This window comes from Cyrtonyx montezumae, unplaced genomic scaffold, assembly GCF_038088225.1.
Source record: "Cyrtonyx montezumae isolate F1298 unplaced genomic scaffold, pur_monq_1.0 scaffold_10, whole genome shotgun sequence".
Lineage (NCBI taxonomy): Eukaryota > Metazoa > Chordata > Aves > Galliformes > Odontophoridae > Cyrtonyx > Cyrtonyx montezumae.
In genome coordinates this window covers 56781968-56802211 of record NW_027071826.1, presented here as the reverse complement: position 1 = coordinate 56802211, position 20244 = coordinate 56781968, and the positions used below count along the sequence as shown (strand labels likewise).

The window sequence follows — 20244 nt, the reverse complement described above, 5'->3', positions numbered from 1 at the left end:
AAAAACTAATAATGTAAGGAAAATTATTCAAGAATTTACCCAGCTTACTCAGGAACTTTCATTCCCTGATAAAGAATATGTAGCTGTCAAAGGGTGTTCCTGTCACCTGTGCATAGAATTATGTCATGGTGCCTTGGCCAGAGCTGACTCGGGCAGTTCCTCTGAGGGAGGTGTGTTTGATGAAAAATTAAGTGTGTTTTTAGCTGATATCCAACCAATTTGATGAACTTATTCTGACTTCTGCTCAGAAGTTTTGGGGCAAAATTGATAACTGAGAGTCTGTTTTGATTAAAGCAATTAAGAGACTAAAAACCAAGAAACTCAGAATAGCAAAGACCACGTGGCTTCTACAGATTGGGAAGTTTGGTTCATTGGGGTTAGGTTTTTCATGCAAGTTAATCTACTAATTAATAATAATAATAATAAAGAGTATTCCTATAATAAGAGTTTCTTTTTTAACTATCTTATTTGAATTTAGAAAATATTATCTCATGGGGGCATGATTAACTCTGTACCAGTGGGTACATAACTTGTGCATTCTGGTACATATCTAATGCCTACTAAAGAAAAAATAAATCATTTAGATCTGGAACAGTGATCACAATGGAAGTTTCGTTTGTGAAGGATTTATGGAGACTTGAAGTCAGTATTATGTTTTGAATAAATGCACTGTTGACCAGTATCAGATTTCCATAGGCTTTATCTTGTTTTTCCTAAGCAACTGCTCATAAACTTTTAAAATATCTTGATGAGCATTATGGTGCTACTTGCAAATCTGTTCATGCAGCAATTAATCTAAGATAGCGTGATCCCTAGAAAGGAGTCACACTTATTTAGCTGTTCCTTTCATTGTTTCATTTCAAAAAAACATATGTATAACGAGTTGGCAAGGATTCTTTGTCCCTTGTTTTGCCACTTTCATTTCAATTAAGATGTTAAGTACTTGAAGTGATGTTTGTGAAGCCATCCCAAAAGCAAGAGTTGGTTCCGATCTGTAATTCATTGAACCCTGCTGTGATGTAATGGGAGGGAGAAACAAGGAAGTTGTCAAGATGAACAGTTTAAGAGCCTCTGACTCTGTGGCTACAGCAAGATCTCGGTGCTTTTGGTTCTTCTGTTGTAACAGTACTCACGTGAATATAAGGGTATCAAACATCCTTCAGATCTGAAGGGGAAGGAGTCCCTTGTATCTTATAACAAATAAATTTGACTTCTAATGTAAGTTCAACACATGGGCTCCCTCTCTCTTCTTCCTTCCTTCACTTCTCCCCACAGTCTTCATCTCCAGCTGTCCACACATGAGTCTTAGGAGAGTTTGGCAAGATGGATCTGTTGATGGCAGGTTGGTCAGCAGAGGTTGCTGCTGAGTGACAGCAGTCACAAATGTGAGAACAGCCAAATCCTGCAGTGACATGGTAATGGCACCCACACAGACATCTGCACGTTCCAGTTAGTTTGTACTCAGCCCTTCAGAGAGCACCAGACTTTCTGCCACCGCTTGGAGCAAACCTATCTAGGACAGAGGCACTTGTGTCAGTTGGAATTGTCTGTTTGCTCTCGCAGCCAGGCCAGGTATCACATGCAGCAGAGTTGCACATAAGGGAGGACCTGGCAGTAAATCTTCAGTCTCGAACAAAACATACATTGGGAAACTACAGAGTGAAGCACTGGAGAAGTTTGTATTTTGGTTGGAGCTACATTTTTGCTGACTGGATGAGAGGAAAAAATAAATAAGGGAGGTTATTTGCTTTTTTTTGTACTGCTGCAGTTCAGCCTTTTCAATACACACAGCCCAGAGAGAAAGAAAGGAGGTGTATGGCTGCAGTTGACATGCAGAGATGCTCAGTTCCTTATGAAGCCACAGGGCTGTGCCTTGGCTCTTGGGCAGCCGTAGCCAAAGAGATTATACCTGGTTCCCCCTCCCCCACCCCTCGTGCAGCAAAGTATTACATCCCGATGGGATGAAGTTCTCCAGCGCTGATTTCAGTAGAACCACTCTTGCCCAAAAGCAGCCTTAGTCCGGTGCTTCTGTGCATAAATTCCTCCGTAGTCTGCAGGATTAGAACAGAATCCTGTGAAAAGTGCTGAGATCTCAGCTCAAGTTAAGTCAGAGCAATGTCCTTGGAGCACTATTTTTTTTTTCCCCAAAAGGGGCTTTGAATGGTGCAAGTAAGATATGGACTTCATGCTGTCATTGCGTGCTTGATCTGCAGCGATGCTGTAACATAAAAGTGGGCACAGCTAGTGTTAAGAAAAACGTGGTCGTGTCGAACCTGCTGGAGAAACCAGGACAGAGCAGTTCATGGTTGTGCAACGCCCTATAGGCAGTGAGACCTGAGCCTGCCCATGGTGTCAGCTGCAGTGTGGGAGCGAGCACAGTGGGTTTAATTTGATTGCATATTTCCTATCACTTTGGAATCGATAAACGTTTCTTTTGCATTTCAGACGTGTACCTGTGTTCAAAGGCAACGCACCAGAAAGCTCGAAGAAGTCTTAGTATCGATGTATGTAACAGGTACTGTTTCTGATTTCCTTCTGTATGATTACATTTAGAGTGAAGGAAACCTGTGCAGAGAAATCTGCATCCTACAAAAGGGCAAATGGAAAGGGAGAATGGAAAGGGAGAATGGAATTCCTTAGATCTCGGTTTCCATATATCCAGTTGTATGACGTGCTGTGTTCTATGCTTTTTTCTACTTTCCCCTCCAAAAATAATAATTTCAATGCCTTCAGGACCACTGGGGCTAAAGCAAACATCTGGGTGTATTACCTAAGGGTTTGGTTTTTTTCTTTATACCGAAAACCGATCAGAGTTTTCTATTATTTGCGTTAGCTGCTCCGTGAGTATATCCCCTTGTATAACTGAGACGTGTGCCCTCGGCGGGGCCGATCCGAGCGCCGTGCGGCCGCGGGGCCCCGCAGGTGCGGGAGGCGGAGCCCGGTCCGCCCCGCGCCGCTCGCCGGGTTGAGCGTGCGGTCAGAGCCGCAGCGCCCGCGGGCTGCCCGGGGCTAGGCTCATCAATTTCCCGTGCTCGGTGCCTGCGGTCCGGCGCGGCGCTAATGCGGAACAAATTGAGACACATCCCTTCCGTAATTAGTTCCAGCGTTGCGAAGATTTACGGTAGAAGAGCGGTCTGAGCCCCGGCGCCCGGCCGAGACCGGGACCTCGGGGCCGGAGCGGGCGCTGCCGCCCGCGTGGGGCGCTGCGAGGAGGAGCGGGCGGTCCGGACCCCCCCCCCCCCAATCCCATCCCCCCAATCCATCCTGCGAGGAGATCGGGCCGCGGTGTGAGCTCTCTGTTTCTGCTGCTCTCGGCGCTTAAGTAATCAAACTCGGATCAGCTTCCCCGAGTGAAAGGAGACAGATCCCCTGCGTGCCGTGAGCGTCTCCCACAGCGCTGGGGATTTATCTCTGTTTAAGGTTTCGAGCCGAGAGGGGATCGTTTATGGAGCTCAGTAAAGCGTGCTGAGGATGGCCGGGCCGTTAGCCGGTTGGCACAGCAGCCGAGAGCGAAACGCCGCCTGGGAGGTGCTTCACGGTTCACGAGCAGCTCCCTGAGCCCCTTTATCCCAGGATCGAGTGGGGCACTCTGTAGTACAACCCCTGTCTAAGAAATACCCGCTGGGCGCTCTCGTAGCGTTAGCCCGTGAGCACGACCGAACCGTGGATCGTTTCCCGGGAATTAAAACCGTTCAGCCTGCTTTCAGCCTGCCTCACAGGGCAGGATCGGATCGGGCGCGGAGGGGAGAGGGTGGGAAGGTCCCGGCCGTGTGGATCGGGACCCCGGCAGAGCAGCCGCCGTGCCCGGCTCTGAGCCGCTCCGAGGCCGGGATGCGGGCGCTTGGGCTGCCGGGTCCCGGTACAGCCCCGAGGAGCCCGATCCCTGCCGGCCTCGCCCGGTGTCCCGACGGGCCACCACGCGCCGGGAGCCGCGGTGCCTTGCGCGGTGTCACGGCGGTCGAGCCGGGGACACCGGGAGAGAGATGCGCTGGTGGCCGAGAGAGCTGCTTGCTTCGGCCCTCGGCCGTGACTGCTTAGGACTGCGAGAGGCGAAGGTTTGGAAGGGCTTCGGTATTCTTCCCGGGCGGAATAATGCGATCGGGAAAATGTGGTTCCCTTTCCAGAATATTTATCAAGTTAGTCTATCAAAAAAAAAAAAAGGATAAAAAGAAATAAGCGCCCAGCTAGAAAAATGTTGTGCTGCCGGAAAGGCTTTCTGTGTGTACCAAGAGGTCTGGTTTTCGCGGGAAATAAAACGCTCTGCTTAAGTTGCACAGGGATTTGTATTTAAGTGCGTACGTTGCAGATTTTGGAGCTGGCGGTTAACGGGACCAACTCCACGCGTTGCTCCATCGCAGACACGAACGGTTGCTGCGGCAGACCCGACCTTCCCGCATCCTTCCGCGTCCCGGGACCCCGCGGGTGCCGGTGCGGGCTGCGCTCGCCGATCCCCCGAGAGCGAATTCGTTTTGTGCGCGTCCTCACAGAGAGCAGCATCTCGTTCAAACTTAGCAGCCTTTAGAAGTGGCAAACCAACTTTCCGCTCTTTACCGCACGCGCAGATTTCTGTAACAAACGCGTTCGTGTACACATCAAAGCGGGCGATTTAAAAGCGATTTGTTTGAAAACAGCCTGTGAAAATGAACGCCGTTTCACTAGTAACAGAACCCGGCGGGCGTTGTTAATCAGCGTAAGGATAACATGAAATTACACCGGGCTTCACCAGTAACGATTTATTTTGTTGCAGCATCTACAGTCTCAGTTTAAAAACATCGTTTGGAGGTCGGCGACGCTTCGCGATGACCTTTAACGCCGCGGGGAATGGGAACGCCGCAGAGCGATTTGCCACCGGAGGACGTCGGGGCCGACCCTTCCAGCAGCAGGTAACCGCTGCTCGCGGCACTTTATCACCGCAGCTTCGGGGGAGCGGCTTCTCATCGGGGCCGCGGCGCGGGCTGCAACGGGAGCACGCCCGCACGCGGCCCCGCGGAGCTGTCACGCGTGTGCCCTAGGGGCTGAGCCCTCCCCGGGCGCGGCCGACGGCGATGAGTACTCCGGGAGGAGGAAGGCAGGATCCTGCGCTCGGTGAGCGGCTCGTGTCTGCGCCGGGTGCTGGGGTGCGCCTGGCCGCGGCAGGCACGGCCGCGTTCCGGGGGCCTCGCCGTCCTCCCGGCCGGTCGGGGCGGGGAAAGGGTCTCTGCCCCCTGGCTGCCGGGGCTGGCCCCCTACCCGCCGAGTTGCCCGTCAGGGCCATTCGGGATAATGCGTGAGGTGTGCCGCCGGGTTCGCGCTGTTCGGGCTGGGGAGGGAAGGGAGAGTGTGGGTCTTCCCCGGAGCGGGCGGTCGTTGTGCTGCGGTCCTCCCGCGGCCGCCCAGCCGCCTCCTTCCCCCTAGGCACGGGCGGCTCGGGGGACGCGGCCGTCTCCCGCACGGGGAGAGCACCTGGAAAGTCACTTTCCCCCTCGGTCCTGCACGGGAGGCGGTTTCTCCGCTCTGTGCCCGGGGCTGCGACCCCGCCGCCCTCGAGGCTCCCGGGGGACGTGCGCGGGAGCTGCGGGAAGCGGCACAGCACGTACTTACGGGGCCGCCCGCATCCTTCTGGCGGTGTCGCCACGTCTCCCAACGCGAAGGGATGTTAGGGTGAGATTTAGTGGCGATCGCAGCGGAGGAAGGGTGGGAGGGATGCGTAGGGGAGATATATTCTCCCACAGTAATCTCTCCCCCTCTGTCCCCGCGCCCCCTCCCCCGGCTGGCCTGGCTCGGTTCAGCAGAGCGGGCTGTGGGCAGCCCCTTGACGAAGATCGTGTGAATGGAGGATCGGCGCGGCTGACTCCTCCTCCCCTGCGAGCGCCTCTATTTGAGCTTTGCAAAGTTGAGGGCGAGCAGGCAGCCGAGGTGCGGCGTGCGAGGCGGCTGTGCCCCCCCTCGTCCCCACCTCCCCCCCACGCGCGGACAGACACACGGACACACGGCCGCGGCCTCACGGACACGCGCGCACCCCGCCCTGCGCTGCGAGCGGGCGCGGCCCCGAAGGCGATCCTGGAGAACAACCTTTCCCTGTCGCTGCTGCCCGCTCCCGCCGGGCTGGACCCGGGGAGCTGCGTCGCGGAGCAAACCTCCCCCAAGGGGCTGAGCTCACCGGCCTGGTGCCTGCAGCCGGAGCCGGCCTCCGGCCTGGCGGGCAGAGGCCAGGTGTCCTGGAATAAGTGCGGCCCGGGGGGAGACTGGCTGCCCGGCGGCAGGCAGAAGGTCTGCGAGCAAATGGGGTCCGACGTCCGGGACCTGAACGCGCTGCTGCCCTCCGTGCCCTCCCTACCGGGCAACAGTAACTGCGCCATGCCGGTGAGCAGCGCGGCGCAGTGGGCTCCCGTCCTGGACTTCCCCCCGGGGGCCTCCTACGGCTCGCTGGGGCCGCACTCCTTCATCAAGCAGGAACCCAGCTGGAACGGGTCGGACCCGCACGAGGAGCAATACCTGAGCGCTTTCACCGTCCACTTCTCCGGGCAGTTCACGGGCACGGCAGGAGCATGCCGCTACGGGCCCTTCGGCGCCCCGCCGCCCAGCCAGCCTCCCTCCGGCCAGGCCAGGATGTTCCCCAACGGGCCCTACCTGCCCAACTGCCTGGAGAGCCAGCAAGCCATTCGCAACCAGGGTAAGGGCGGTGCCGCCGGGCGCCCGGCCTCGTGCTGACGGAGCCCGCGGCCGCCGTGCGGGGTCCTCCGGACCGCATCCCTCCCGTGCCGCCGCCGTCGCGCCCCTGCGGGCGGCTCGGGGGGACACGGGCGGCTCTCCGGGCGGCCCCGGCCCTGGCTGGAGCAGCCTCTTCTCTTCGCAGGGCCGTATTCGGGCTGGGGACGGTCCTGGCGCGGAGATCGGGCCGCTGCCCTGAGACCGTTCCCTCCGCAACCCGTGCAGTGAAGGGGTGGAGGGAGAGTTGTTTACCTCCTGCTGGGTATGCGGGCTGCTGTCCGCGCGGTGCCGTTCTCCAGGTGCTCGTCGGACTGACCCTGGGAGCGCTGGCTCTCCAGGCTGGGCCGCAGGCACCGGGAGGTTTCTGGTTCCCTCTCGGCGGCTCTGGGGCAGGGACACGGCGGGCTGCGAGCTTTGCGGCCCCGCGGTTCGCGCAGCCCCGAGAAATTCGCGTGGGGTGCGCGGCTAACGATCGGTCAGCCCCCGCCTGCGGAACGGGGTTATCGCCTAATGGTTTTTCTTCCAGCGGCCGCAATGTAAACATCTGCTGGTGCTAAACGCGAGCGAGAAGAGAGAGAGCGCAGAGCGCTCGCTGGGGATCCCCGGCTCCCACCGAGCCCCGTCCCCGCGCTGCCCGGCCCGGGGCTTCACCGGAGCGGCTCGGGTCGGCTCTGCGCTGCCGGCAGATGCTATGCTATTCCGCGGCCCAGGGGACGGTTTCGGGCCGCAGGTACGGTGCTGCGGTTGGCGGGCCCGCCAGCGGCCGGCCCTTTCGGGGTGCTTTTGCTCCCAAGCGGGCGACGAAGGGAGGCGGGCCAGGGGGCGAGAGAGGGAGCCCGGCAGATGCTGGTTCGCGTCGTCGGAAAAGTGGGAACGGAGCGCAGGGCCCGGCTCTGCTGGGGAAGGTACGCAGCATCCCCAGAGGCGACTGTCCCAGCACGGTATTGTTCGGACACCTGAAAGTATTTCAGATGTCTGAGACGGTTTTAATCGCTGAGCAGAAGCAGTGACACGAAGGGTGAGTGAACGAGCCTCGGCCTTTGCGGGTGGGTGAGCGACTGCCCTTTGATTTTTAAGCCCCACCACGCGAAAGGGAGCTCAGAGGCACGGTACCCATCTTGGCTGCGGCCTCGGGCCCAGCAGGGCTCCGTGCGGGCGGCTCCGCAGGTCGCGGGCAGCGAGTCGCCGTGCTGTGCGGGGCGGGTGAGCAGGTGTGTGCGTGGCCGTGCCCTGATGGGGGGGGGTTGGGGGGGCAGAGCTCGGGCAGAGCTGCTGCGGCTCCTCCCTCGGCTAGCGCTCCTTCCTTCGGCAAGGAAGCGTTCGACAAAGGGTGCTCGCTTTTCTACGGACTGATTTATTTATTCTCGGCGACGGATAAAACGTTCTTGTTTTTGCTCTCCTCAAGGTTGAACTCCCGGGCTTATAGCCGGTTCTTCCGACCGTGGGAAAGACGTTACCTTGGCTCTGCGATGACACTTCAGCCGAGTCTGGGCCGGGGCGTGGGGGTAGGGAGCGAGGTTTTGGAAGCTCTGCCCAGCTTTCCCCTTCTGGTCCGCCTGTCTCTTTCACCCAGCTGGGCTCCTCCACAGCTGGAGTCCTCCAGCCGGCCCCGTGCTGCAGCAGCTGTATAGCTTTCAATTATTTTCAGCACGTTTTAATCAGGCCTGGCTCTGATAACGCCCTAATTAAAGAGACCTCGCTATCGGCAGCTCGGTTCAGAACTCGGCTTTCTTATCACATTCCTGAAGCTTTGGGTCAGGCAACACCGGAAAATGCGGCCAAAACATCGTTCTGCTCCGAGCTGCATTGTGAAGGTCACCAAAAGTCTGCGCAGGGCCAGAAGTAATGTAGAAAGTGTCAGTGTTTTCTGAAAGTGAAAAAGAGGAAAAAAAAAAAAAAAAGGCAGAGGGAAAAGGGGGAGAAGGGAGTTGAAGGCTGAGCCTCTGCCCCGAGGGCCAAGGGAGGAGATAAGGAGCGAGAAGCAGCTGCGGGCCGGCAGCCCGCACGGTACCGCGCTGTCAGCACCGCTCGCACCGCCGTGAGGGGCACCGGGCGGGGGGAGGCGGTGGGCTGGGGCGAGGGACCCCGGCCGTGCCAGGGTCGGCTCAAACCCATCGCGAAGGGTGAGGGCTTTAAAGCCCTCCCCATCACTCGCTTAACTTCTCCTGCGCGATTCTGCAGGTAGATGAAATCCCGTAGTGCCGCTGGGTCCGATGCATTGTCTGCGGGGACAGTCAACTGCAGAAGCAGCAGCCGGATCCCTGCGTTACTCCCGTCGTAACGCCTCGAAAAAGCGCCTGTAACTATCGGCCCGCGGAGGGTACCGCGTCTAAAGGGGCCGGCAGAGGAGCCCCAGAGGGCAGCGGGACGGTGTGAGAGCGGGCGGTCGTGGCCGTCCTCGTTTGTTTCCCCAGCCGTGCTGGGCTTTCTGTTTTGTTTTGTTTTGTTTTGTTGGAAGAGTGACTTCGGAGGAGCTTGGTTCTGGGGGTATCTGCTGACGAGCCGAGAAGCTGCCGAGATAATATTACTTTGTAATTACTTTCTTAGCTGAAGTTGTTTAGCCAGCTCCGAGTCATTAATGAAAGTCGGTGTCCGAGCACCTGATTTACGGGCTCGCGGCGGCCCGGGGTCAGCAGAGGTGCTCGCGTTCCGTCTGAATCTGCCCGGCATAGGAAACCAAATCGGCCGTTTGTTATTTTGGAGAGCAGTTTTCGCTGAAAGGAGGAGTTTTAGTTTTGCGTGTAACATTCTTTATTTGCAGACTCTTCGGAAAGCTGCTCTTAAAAAAAAAAAAAAAAAAAGGAGAGAGATTAAAGGGTAACTTCTAAATTGGAAACGGCAGAGGAGTACACAGAACAGATGGGAATCTTCCTCTTTAATATGAACAACAATTAATGAAAACATCCTTTTTATTACCGAAGCCGATCTGTTCTCTTGAAACGTGAACGAGACTTCCGACTTTCCGCCTTCCAGAGCGGGCTGCCCGCCTCGGCCCTCCCGCGGGGCTGCCCCCCCGCACCCCGGCAGCCCCGCACCCCGCTACCGCCGCACCTCGCGGTGTCACACGGCGTTTCCAGGCGTCCCCAGCCCCACCGAGTGCCCGTGCGTGTGCTGGGGAGCGGAGCGAGGGCGGCCCCCGACTGCCCCTCTCCCCGGGGTGCTGGGGCTGCCCCGGGCGCGTCCCTCTCCCGACGGCTGCGTGGAGTCGCCCTGCGGGGCCGCAGGTGCGGGCCGCGCGGCCTCTGACTCCGCGGTGCTCTCTCCGGCAGGTTACGGCACCGTGGCCTTTGACGGGACTCCGAGCTACGGCCACACGCCGTCTCACCACACCGCGCAGTTTACGAACCACTCTTTCAAACACGAGGACCCCATGAGCCAGCAGCCCTCGCTAGGTAATGGCTCCCGGCCGGCGCGGCGCGGGGCTGGGCAGCGGCCGCGGCACGGGCTAACCCTGTCCCGCTTTCTTCGCAGGGGACCAGCAGTACTCGGTGCCTCCCCCGGTGTACGGCTGTCACACCCCCACGGACAGCTGCACGGGCAGCCAGGCTCTGCTCCTGCGGACCCCCTACAACAGGTACCTCCGCCTCGCCCCGTTCCCCCTCCCCCCGGTACGTGCCGGCTGCCGCTCGGGCAGCTCTGCGCCAGCGGGGGAAAAAAGGTCGCGTCTGCCTTTCACTTGAAACAAACAGACAAAACCAAAACGACGACAACAACTAAAAGCAAAGTAGGATGCACACGTTTAAGAAACAAAACAAAACAAAACTGGTGCTGGCCTCGCAGCCCAGACCTGCCGCATCTCAGGCTTTCCCTGGCCGGGCCGGGCACCTGGCAGGTGCCTCCCCAGTTCCAGCCCTAGCGTGCCCCAGAACATCCCTCGTTGCCCGAGGAGGGGCCCGGAGCCCAACTCCCCCACGCAGCGACCCCGCTCCACGTCCCACGGCACAGCCTGTGCTTGGCGTGGCCCGGCAGGGCAGGGCCGGGCACCCACGGGGCCGATGCACGCAGGACGTGTGCGTGGTCGGGCGGGCGCTCGGGTGTTTGTATGTCAGATCCCTGAAAGGCTTCGGCACACCAGCGGCAGCTCTCCCAGCATCTCCGTGCAGTGGAGGGGACCGGACCGCAGGGAACTGACTTTTTAAGAGCGGGGCAATCCAACCCTCGGATTTCCTTGCTGGGAGGAAGGTGTAATGTGGAGTTTTGCTCCGAATTTTGCACAGAAGGCCCTCTGCAATCGCAGCTTCCCTTCTTTTTTGGTGTGGCTTGGGGGCTGGGCGTGCCTCTCGCAGTTTTACAACGTGTTTAGTGAGAAGTTCCCCAAAATTTATTCTTCAACTTTTTGTGAACTTGGAGTGGGTCCCGTATCTCGGAGTTGCTAAGTAACTGCAGCACACAAAACAATATCCGTGCGCGAAGGAAGCCGCAGCGGCTCCTCTCATAGGCCGGGTCTATCGCCTCTGATTAATCAGCACTGGAAGCGGGACAACACAATTCTGTCACTTCCAGAAGCCGCTTCGCTAACGAACGTGAGTTGACGTCAAGGGAAGGAGGGAATGAGGTAATGAAGGAAGGAAAGAAGCCTATCCAGAGATAGATTAGCGTGCGGAATAATTGGCAGGGAGAGCTCCTGGCCGAGGCGACCGAAGCAGCACCCCTCGAGGGACTGTCTATAAATAGGCTTTGGGGAGAGCCCTCGGAGGGCCGTGTGCCCCGAGGGGTTTCTCGGCGCTGGCTCCTGCCCTCCTGCCCCTCCCCGCTCTGCTCTGCGCGCAGTGAAGGCTGCGGCTCTCCCGTTGAGTGGGGGCCCTCCGGGAGAGCCGGTGCGTTTCCCCAGCGAGCAGCTCCGGTTCTTGCGGAGGGTCTGCAAAGCATGACCCGAGGGGTTTCTCGTTTTCTCGTTTCACTGCATGGTGTGTTTTGTACGTGTAGTGGGGTGAGCCCAACCCTGGGAGCTGTGATCCCGGCGGAATCCGCTGCTTACGCCGAGGGCTCTTGGCAGCAGCCAGCAGAGATCCGTGGGTCGGTCGGGGCACCAGGCTGCTCCGTGCCGAGGGGCAGCCCCCGTAAGCACACATCCAGCTTCAGCATCGCGGCCAGAACAGATGTCTGAACCCAAGCACCCCTTGTCCTCACCTCCACGGCTTCGGAGGCATCCGGAAAAAAAAACGCCTTTTCTCGAGCACAGGCGTTTTGCTAGGAGGTGCCACCAAGGCAAGCGGGTGGCCAGGTGCCGTGCGGAGGTGAGCCTGCCTCTCTGACCGCGTTTCCAGCGGCCTGAAAACCAACCGCCCTCTTTTTGTGCGACACTGATTTGGCAGAACGCGCGTTCCCGTTTGTAAGCCTGTTTTCGCTTCGTGCCTTTTGCGCAGCTTCAGGCTCAGCCCCGCAGTGCCACTGCCGCCGCTCCCTGCGGCCCGTGCCCATAGAGCGGGAGCTGCCGGCCGCCTTCAGCCACGGAACGGGGCTGCGTGAGCTCCAGATAGGGGGGCATTACCTCTTCCCCCTGCGGGGCTGCGGGCATCGTTTGTCCCGCACCGCCCGCCCTGTGCGCATCCGCGGTGCGCCGCGGAACATCGAGGGCTCGGCCCGGCCCGGCTCGGCTCGGCCTTACGCAGTCCCTCTCGATCCCGTCGGGCTCCGTCCGAGCGGGCGGGGGACCACGAGGCGGCTCTTGCCCGGGACGCGGCCGTGGGGCGGTGACGTGGGGATGTGAACTTTTATACCTCGCGCTGCTCGATGTAGTAAACACGCCCGATGTTGAAAATTTACTGTGAGTCACACTTACAAAGACTTTAAAAGTGGAGGAGTCTCGGTTCAGATTATAGCTCTCTCTGCACAGAGGTCAAGAACTCGGTAATACCGCGGTGCAGGCCAAAACAAACTCTATATGATCTACTACTGGTTTCCTTTTAAGTTCCCTTTTTGCTCCGCGTGGACTTCCTTTTATTCCACTCCAACTTACATTAATTCCGTTGTAGAAATGTTCCCCCCTTCCTCTCCTCTCTCTTTAAAAGCATCTCGTCATGAAAATAAGTTATTTTTAGCATCTCCTTTGTGGCCGTTTGGAGGGCCAACGATTCCGATTGGAATCAATGCAGGCGCGTCCCCAGGGACCCGCTTTTCTTCTCCTAATCCTAAGCCTCATTCGAAGCGGAGATGTCGACTAGACCCGCTAATTCCACGAGCTCATCTCCCGGTCCCTTCAAAAACAGTCCGAGCCGACGCGTGAACGGGGGAAGCAGGAGGGGGGATGGGGGCTTAGAGCTGGCTGGGGGTGGACCGGCGGACCGCGGCTTTAGTCGCGGGCTCTCGGTGTGGACGCTGTCACCCGACGGCGGCGTGCGGTACGGTGGCTGCTGGCGAGTGACAAGATGAATAAGTGTATTACTTTATGAAAAAGCAAAGGAGGGGAAAAAGTGGATGTCGTGGGGGAGGCTCTTATAAATGAACTGTCAAGGGAAAGAAAGTTAAAGGGAAATCTCCTGCTGTAAATGTATCGGGCGGGCACTTCTAATAAAAATCAGGGTCCTGGAGGAATTAATTACGGCAGCATTACAGGAAGAATTCGTGGAATTGCAAAACGGAGTTGGCACAGACCAGCACGAGCTGCTATTGCAAATGGGGAAACTGCAGGAGAGTTTAACAATCCCCGAGCTGATATGCGGGACATTGTAGTAGCATAATAGCAGTTCAGACACACCGATGAATAATAGCGTCCGGTGATACTGACAAATGGTGCCGCGCATACTTCGAGATTGAAGTCACTTAATTTGTTTTTATATGCAAAAGCTTCCCACTGGAATCTGACTTTTCTAGGTCGCTTCTACCTGCCACGCAGAAAAAAAAAAAAAGAAGAAACAAATACCCTCTTTAGTAACAGGATGAGAGCAGCTCACTGCCTGACCGCGGCGAATCCCGGCGCAATTCATCAGCCCCGACGTGCCTTATTGCGAGCGCCCGTTCCCCACCCGCCGTCGATCCCGGAGCCCGCCCCGGGAGCACGGGGCACGGCTCCGCCTCCCGCCGGCACCGCTCGGCCCCGGCTCAGCCCGGCATCGCAGCGGGAGCCGAACCGAGCCGTGCCCGGTGCGGTCCGAAGGATCCGCGGGTGCCGCCGTCGCTGCCGGTTCCCAGCGCGCCGCAGCGAGCGGGCAGACGTCCCAGCGCGTTCCCGTCGCGAGCTTAGTTTATCGCTCAGCCACTCCATTTTTCTTCTGCCTGTCAAGCCCCTAGATGTAGTACCATCCATCACGAGTCACCATAGCTGTTTCACTCCATTAACCACGTGATCTTTTACACTCCCGGTTAAAACAGTTAACAGATTTGCCTTTTTAAAACAAATAATCTGCTATGCTAGCCCGCGGGTCTCTATTCTTTCCATTAATTTAAATGTGCCAATATCGGATGTGACTTCTCTGCGAGGGAAAAGCGTCGTGTCTCAGCTTCCAGCTAGGCACAGATTTGCAGGCTGCGAGGGTGTCCCTTCCCCTCTCCCTTCCTCTCTCTCTTCCCCTCTCCTCCTCCTTTTCCCAGAGAACAAATGCTTGCATCGATAAAACGCGTTCCAGAAATAAAATTAGGTTTTCGGTTCCTAATGACGATAACGAAATGTTGCTGCTGTTCAGGCGAATCGCTGCTCAGCCGATGGCAGTGCGTTTGGTTCTAACTCTGCCTATTTCCCCCCCAGTGACAACTTATACCAAATGACGTCACAGCTGGAATGCATGACCTGGAATCAGATGAATTTGGGTACCACGCTGAAGGGGTAAGGCGCTCTGCTCCTTTCTAACCCTTTGCCCGAAGCGCTCGCATCCGGCAGTCAGCGCCTCGTGGGATTTCACGGCGGGGCTCCGGCGTCTACGGCGAACAGCGGAGCCGTGCCCCGCCGCAGAGCGGCTGCACCCCGCGAGCCGAGCTCCCTAAGGGCCTCCCGCCGCCCTCCCGGGGGGCTGCCCCTTCCTACCGCCCCTCTTCCCTTTCCCTCCCTTCGCCGGGCCCTGCGTCCTGTGTCCCGGCCCGCCGCCTCCCGGCTTCCTTCCTCCCGGCCATTGTCGCCCTCCCACCTGCGGGGAAGAGGCTCCGGCCCGCCTCCCCCGCGGGGCTTCCTGCCGCCGGCCGCACAGGAAAGCCCCGAGGCGCCGCGGGGCCCCGCCGGGGACGGCGCTCCCCGGGTCTGCACGGCGACCCTCCCTCGCTTCAGACCTCCTTCGGATCCCGAGGTAGAGCCGACGGCTGCCTGCTCTGCCCTGAGTAGGTGGAAACTCTCCTCCTGAAGATCGGCATCGCCGACGCGCTTGGAGATGTTCCCGGTGCCTAAGCGCGTGCCCCGGCTCTCACTTGGGCAACAGGAGAAATCTAGAAAGTACCGCATACATCCGTGCTTTCACATAGATGGCCGCGAGTGCAGAAACCTTGTTCGGCACGGTGTCCATGCAGTGTGAAGGAAACAGTATCCGGGATCTACTCCTGGCTCACCCACAGAGGGTGGTGGAAGGCTGCAGGGACAGATAGTGGCATAGGAACCTGTGTCTGTTGGAATGACCTGAACGAGGCTGAGGAGATCTGTCAAGGACGTCTCCTGTGTTTAAGAAGATCCCCCAATCCTACCATTGTGCACAGTTCAGAGCCTTTGCTGCCTATTCTTTCTTTTTAAAGGTTATTTCCTACATTTTTTTTCCGTAACTGTGATTTCCTCTTTAATCTGTGCACTTTAAAGATCAGTCACTGCAATATTAGACACTGTTTTGTCTCTTCTGAAGAAAATATCCTGCAAAATGGAGTAACGCATCAACCTTGACTGAGGTCCAAGTTATTAAAGCAAGGAAGAGGTTATTCTTTGGGGAACTCAGCGAAATAAAAAAAAAAGACACAATAGAAATATTGAAGGAGTACTGAGCAAAATAAATGGCTCTTTACTTGTCCAGGAGTCAGACCGTTAGCAGTGTAAAGTATGTGACCCAGAATGCATGAAAGAGGGGAAAAAAAAAATTAAAAGGAGAAATCGAGATGAATGATCTATGGTAAAACAAAGCTGAAAGTTTTGGTGTAGGCCAAGGTTGTAGAATCTGTGGAAAATCAGTGCTAGACATAGCCTCATCACTGGTAATATGAGCCAAAATAGTTATCTGTCTTTTCTGGCCGAGTGTTACAATACACAGCACCTCCAGTCTCAGTTGCCACGAACATAAGGTATTCTTCCCAAGATTTACATCTTTAAAATATATGAACTGTTCATAAGCGATTCCCAGGCGTTCAGTGTTTCGGATGCTTTTCCCAATCTTATAATTGAAGAATTTTGGAATCAGTCTTTCTGTTGAAATACAGAGCTTCTAGATTCTGTCCAATGATGACAGTCCTTGTTTAGCTCCTTGCCTTGTGTTCTTCCCAGCTCTTCTTCCTGGCTTAGCTCAGACTTGCGTGCCTTGTAATAAGAACATTACCAGTAAGTTCTGCAAGTAGTTGGAGAGCTCTGTGAGCATCTAAAACTTAGGTACGCTTGACAGTGGGCCAGTTCAGTAGCTTGTTTTTCAGGGCTCAGGATGAGTTTATTAATACCCTGAAACGAAGTGGTTGCTATGTATTTTATGTGGAGATAGTTAGCAGCTTCTGTCCTTTACTTGTGAAGCAGTTTCTCTGAAAGCATTCTGATTTTAGCTGCTTACATTTTTTGCTAGTAGCTGATCAATCAGCTGTAAAATCTCACTTCAAATTTCAAGTCTGAAATATGGCCATGAATACTGTCAGGTGTTCTGTCACTGTTCAGGTTGTGCTTGTAAATCATGTAGGTCCTCAAGGGAGAGAAGAACAGTCCACAGTTGCTACTTGGTGAGCTAACATTTTGGTTATGAGTTGCCTGTCCAGAGACTGTCGTTCTGAGCTTTGGGTAGAAGAGAGGGCTGTCTTCTTGTCTGCAGTTTACACACAAATGGGCAGCTTCAGGGATCTGAAGGGAAAGCTTCAAGCTTAGTGCAGCAAATGTCACTGTTTGCTGGTGGTATTTTGTGGTACTTGGTTGGGAGCCTGGGACCTGGTTTATGCTGCTGCAAGAAAGCTGCAGGTCCTTTGGTTGTTGTGCTCGGATCCCAGATGTCTCAGAATGGATGGCAGAAATCCATTTTTCCTCAGCTTCTGCCCCTTCATATCTTTGTATTACTTTTTCTATTTGTACAACGTGGAAAATACTATTTCCCTTCGTATTATTACTGTAAAGGCACTCCTCACAACTATAAAATGCTCTGATGTTGTGATGAGTTCTGCATAAAAGGGAAGTACAAGTAATTTAGACCCAGCAGGAAATGATATGGCGTGATAGACAACTATAGCCACATACCCAATGACAACACTTAATAGAAACGTTGCATGGTTTTAACTTCAGCTGCTTGAATAAAAGTTGGAAGCCATGTTTCTGATGTTAACCCAGAGTAATATATATCATATATATATCTTGTATAAAGTCAGACAAATGTAGTGGCTTCCTACTCGGGGTCAGTCCTGCAGTCAACGTGATTTGAAGTGGATGGTGACCCATTGTCTATGGTACTCCATTTCCCCTCTCCCACTGATAGCTGGGGGTCTCATTTTGAAGGGAAGTGTTGGGTGAAATCCTGGTTCTCCTGAAGTCAAAGTAAAAAAAATCCAACAACCCTAGAAACCTGTTGAAGTCAATGAGACAAGGTCCCCTGAAGTCCAGTGCCTTTCTCTTGTCAGCCAGCTGGTTTTCTCACTGAAGATGGCAGAATGGCTGCAGTATGTGAAGTAACATTTCTGTAACGTTCATTGCCTTGGAAAGTACAGATAAAAATGTGACTTTCTGCTCCACACTCGGTAATGGTGTTAGACAAAAAGCAGGCAGACATATGATCTTCTATAGAGCTAATCAGAATCTTTTTGCTGTCTCCATACGTATTTTTCCCAGGGTGCTAGGATGGTAAATATTTTAGCAGAGGGAATTAACTCTACTTCTCTTCCTTTATGTTCTGTTATCAATGCGACTGGCCCACACCCTCACTTTGCCTCATTTTTGGCTCTGTTTCTAGACCCTAAAATTCCTGTTCTTGCATTGAAACACAATTAAATCGAGGCTTAATGTGGTGCCTGTTTTATGTAATCTTGCTTTCTGGCTTTTTATATTTTTCCAAGTCTGAATCTCATGAATCAATTTGTATTCAAGTTTTCATCTGAAATTTTCTCTTCTCAGTGTGCCCTAAAGCTTCCCTTTTTAGGTTCACGAAACAACAATAAAAAAGCTTAACTCTTCAGATTAAGCTGTAACTGGTTTATACATTAGACAGACAATTTCAGTTTAACAAAGTAAAAACGGTGTGAGAGAGAAATTGCAGCTTGATTATTTTTTTTTAAATATTCAGATTAGAATGTCATCTTTTATGAGTTTTTTTTTATAACCACTTAGATTGATATAACTCTCTAAAGCTGCTCTGTTTTTCATCACACATTCTCATCAGTAAAACCTTCATTTTTATTAATCTTTGTACAATCTGTACAACTTTGAGATTAATCATTTAGAAGAGCTGCTCTCCGGGTGTTGAGGATACGCTGGTCTAAGGGTAAATGCAAACGCTGCAACAAGTCGTGCTTGCTTAGCGTTTTGCCCTGGGATACTGTGTTTCCCAGTTATCTAGAGTTACACTGTATGGATATGCTTTCAGGTCTGTTTCTGGCTGCCTAGAACCAGAGAACAAAATCCCGAGTCGTTGTTCCACCAGCTAGCGTGATGAATTATAAATATTTATAGTCCAGTTCGCCTGTGTCCTGTTCCCATTGAAGTTTAAGGGAACTGTGTATTTACAAGCAAAGACAGAAACAAACTGTGAAGCCAAGTCCTTCCATCTTTACTCAAACAGAAATTCCTGCTAGATCCTGACAGGCCAGCTTGGCTTGCATCCAGCCTTACTTAGCTTTTGAGTCCTTTTAGGACTTGCAGAGGGACTGGTCTGGTGTCTCTCCCAGCTGTAACTGAGCCTTAATAGGCTTTTTTTTTTTTCCCCCTTCAACTCCTGGTGCTCTGATTAACCCCCCTGGCCTCAGCTGGGGGGGCTTTGGCTGAACTACCAGCTGTACTCTGGGGGCATAAAGAGTGGGGCTTGCCTGAGCAGTTCACCCTATGGGAAGGAACTTGTGAGCCTGCTGGAGAAGCCTCTCTCTCCTGTTTACCTGCTCTGAACTATCACTGCTCATCTGAACAACAAGGTATTGTCTGTAATGCGACATCTTTTGTGTCCGTAATGCAGGTGTTGTTAGAGGATCTGGGATGTACAACGCAGCTGTCACAGTGCTTCAGTGAAGGTCTGGAATGTTACCTTGTCTGGAGAGTGTACTGGGACAATTGTTGTTACTTGTTTAGATCTGGTGACCTGTGTGTGTGAGGTGTTGTCTGTTTGCCTGTTTAAACACAAAATGCCTTACTAGGGAAGTTGGAAAGTAAGGGATCTCCTAATCTCTGAAGGTTCTCATTTACTCAGTGTACTGGAGATCTATATTAATTGGTTGCTCACATCATTCACATGCAGTCTTTATCTTTTGTAGGCAGTAAAGTAGATGTTTGAGTTTCAGCAATGTATTTAGGAGATTTATATTTGCTGTCAGAGCTTTTATTTTAGTATATGAGCTACAAGCGTTATAAAACAAGCCTGCTGTGTAAAACATGGCATAGCTTTTGTGGCATACCTCATGGGTACACTGTACAAAAAAAGCCCAAACAATTTTATTTCAAAGTAAGCTTATTTCTTATGGAAAGTGAAGTTCAAGAGAGCAGTGGTGGGGGCTGGTTTTGAACCTTCCCTTCAGCATTCAAGTTTCTCCACTCCTCAGGAGGAGCAGATCCCCTGTTTATTTCTCTCTCTCTCCCCAAAGAATGGATTTTTCTGGAGTGAATAAATATCACCTTAAGCACTAAATCTCACGTGACCCATTTTGCAGTCATCATCCTTATGACCAACCAGCCAGCTTTGATGAGGATGTTTGCTACGTAACGTGGGAACTATGACTCCTGCTTGCTAGAATGTTTCTCAAGCTGTTTAAAAAGATGGCTCTTCACCTGTTGGTGTTCAATGGATCAAGAAGCTCTGAAAAGTTATTATCTTCTAAGCTTAGCAGCTTTGTATAAAGCTATGATGAAGTATAAATAGAAATAATGAGAGAAAATACAAAATAGGCTGAATGTTGAGGAAGCCATACCAAACGTGAAATGAAAATGGAGGTGGAGAACATCCAGATAACATAAAGTCACTCCTGAGGCTGAAGACAGGCTCTTTGTTTTGTTTCTTATTCTTGGGAGGAATTACTTCAGAGCCAATTACTTTTCACAAAAGCATTCAACACTGGAAGATGAAAAATGTGAATTTGGATGGGAAGTTAGGTTGTGTTTGGCACCATTACATTTTACTGTTTTATTACTGTTTCTCCTTTAAAGTTGTAGCCCTGCAAATTCTTCTAACCTGAGTTGGAGTCTCTTGTTACTAGTACAGGGGTGAAGTGAGAGCACACACAGCTACTCAGGGTAACTAGTGCTGGAGTTCACGTATACCCTCTGTTGATATG

At 53.9% G+C, this 20244-nt stretch overlaps 1 protein-coding gene across 3 annotated transcripts in view; it reads left to right on the top strand.

Moving 5' to 3' along the window:
* The first annotated feature begins 6027 nt into the window (after positions 1–6027).
* The window catches only part of WT1 (WT1 transcription factor), a 28062-nt gene continuing 13845 nt past the window's right edge, over positions 6028–20244 (top strand). For 2 of the 3 annotated variants that reach the window (XM_065755457.1, XM_065755456.1), the window contains exons 1-4: positions 6028–6652; positions 9960–10082; positions 10162–10264; positions 14375–14452. In XM_065755457.1, coding sequence (XP_065611529.1) covers positions 6262–6652; positions 9960–10082; positions 10162–10264; positions 14375–14452 — 695 coding nt within the window. In that variant the 5' untranslated portion in view covers positions 6028–6261. Of the gene's footprint in view, positions 6653–7070; positions 7166–9959; positions 10083–10161; positions 10265–14374; positions 14453–20244 lie in introns of those variants that run through there. The other variant, XM_065755458.1, reaches the window with a different exon arrangement.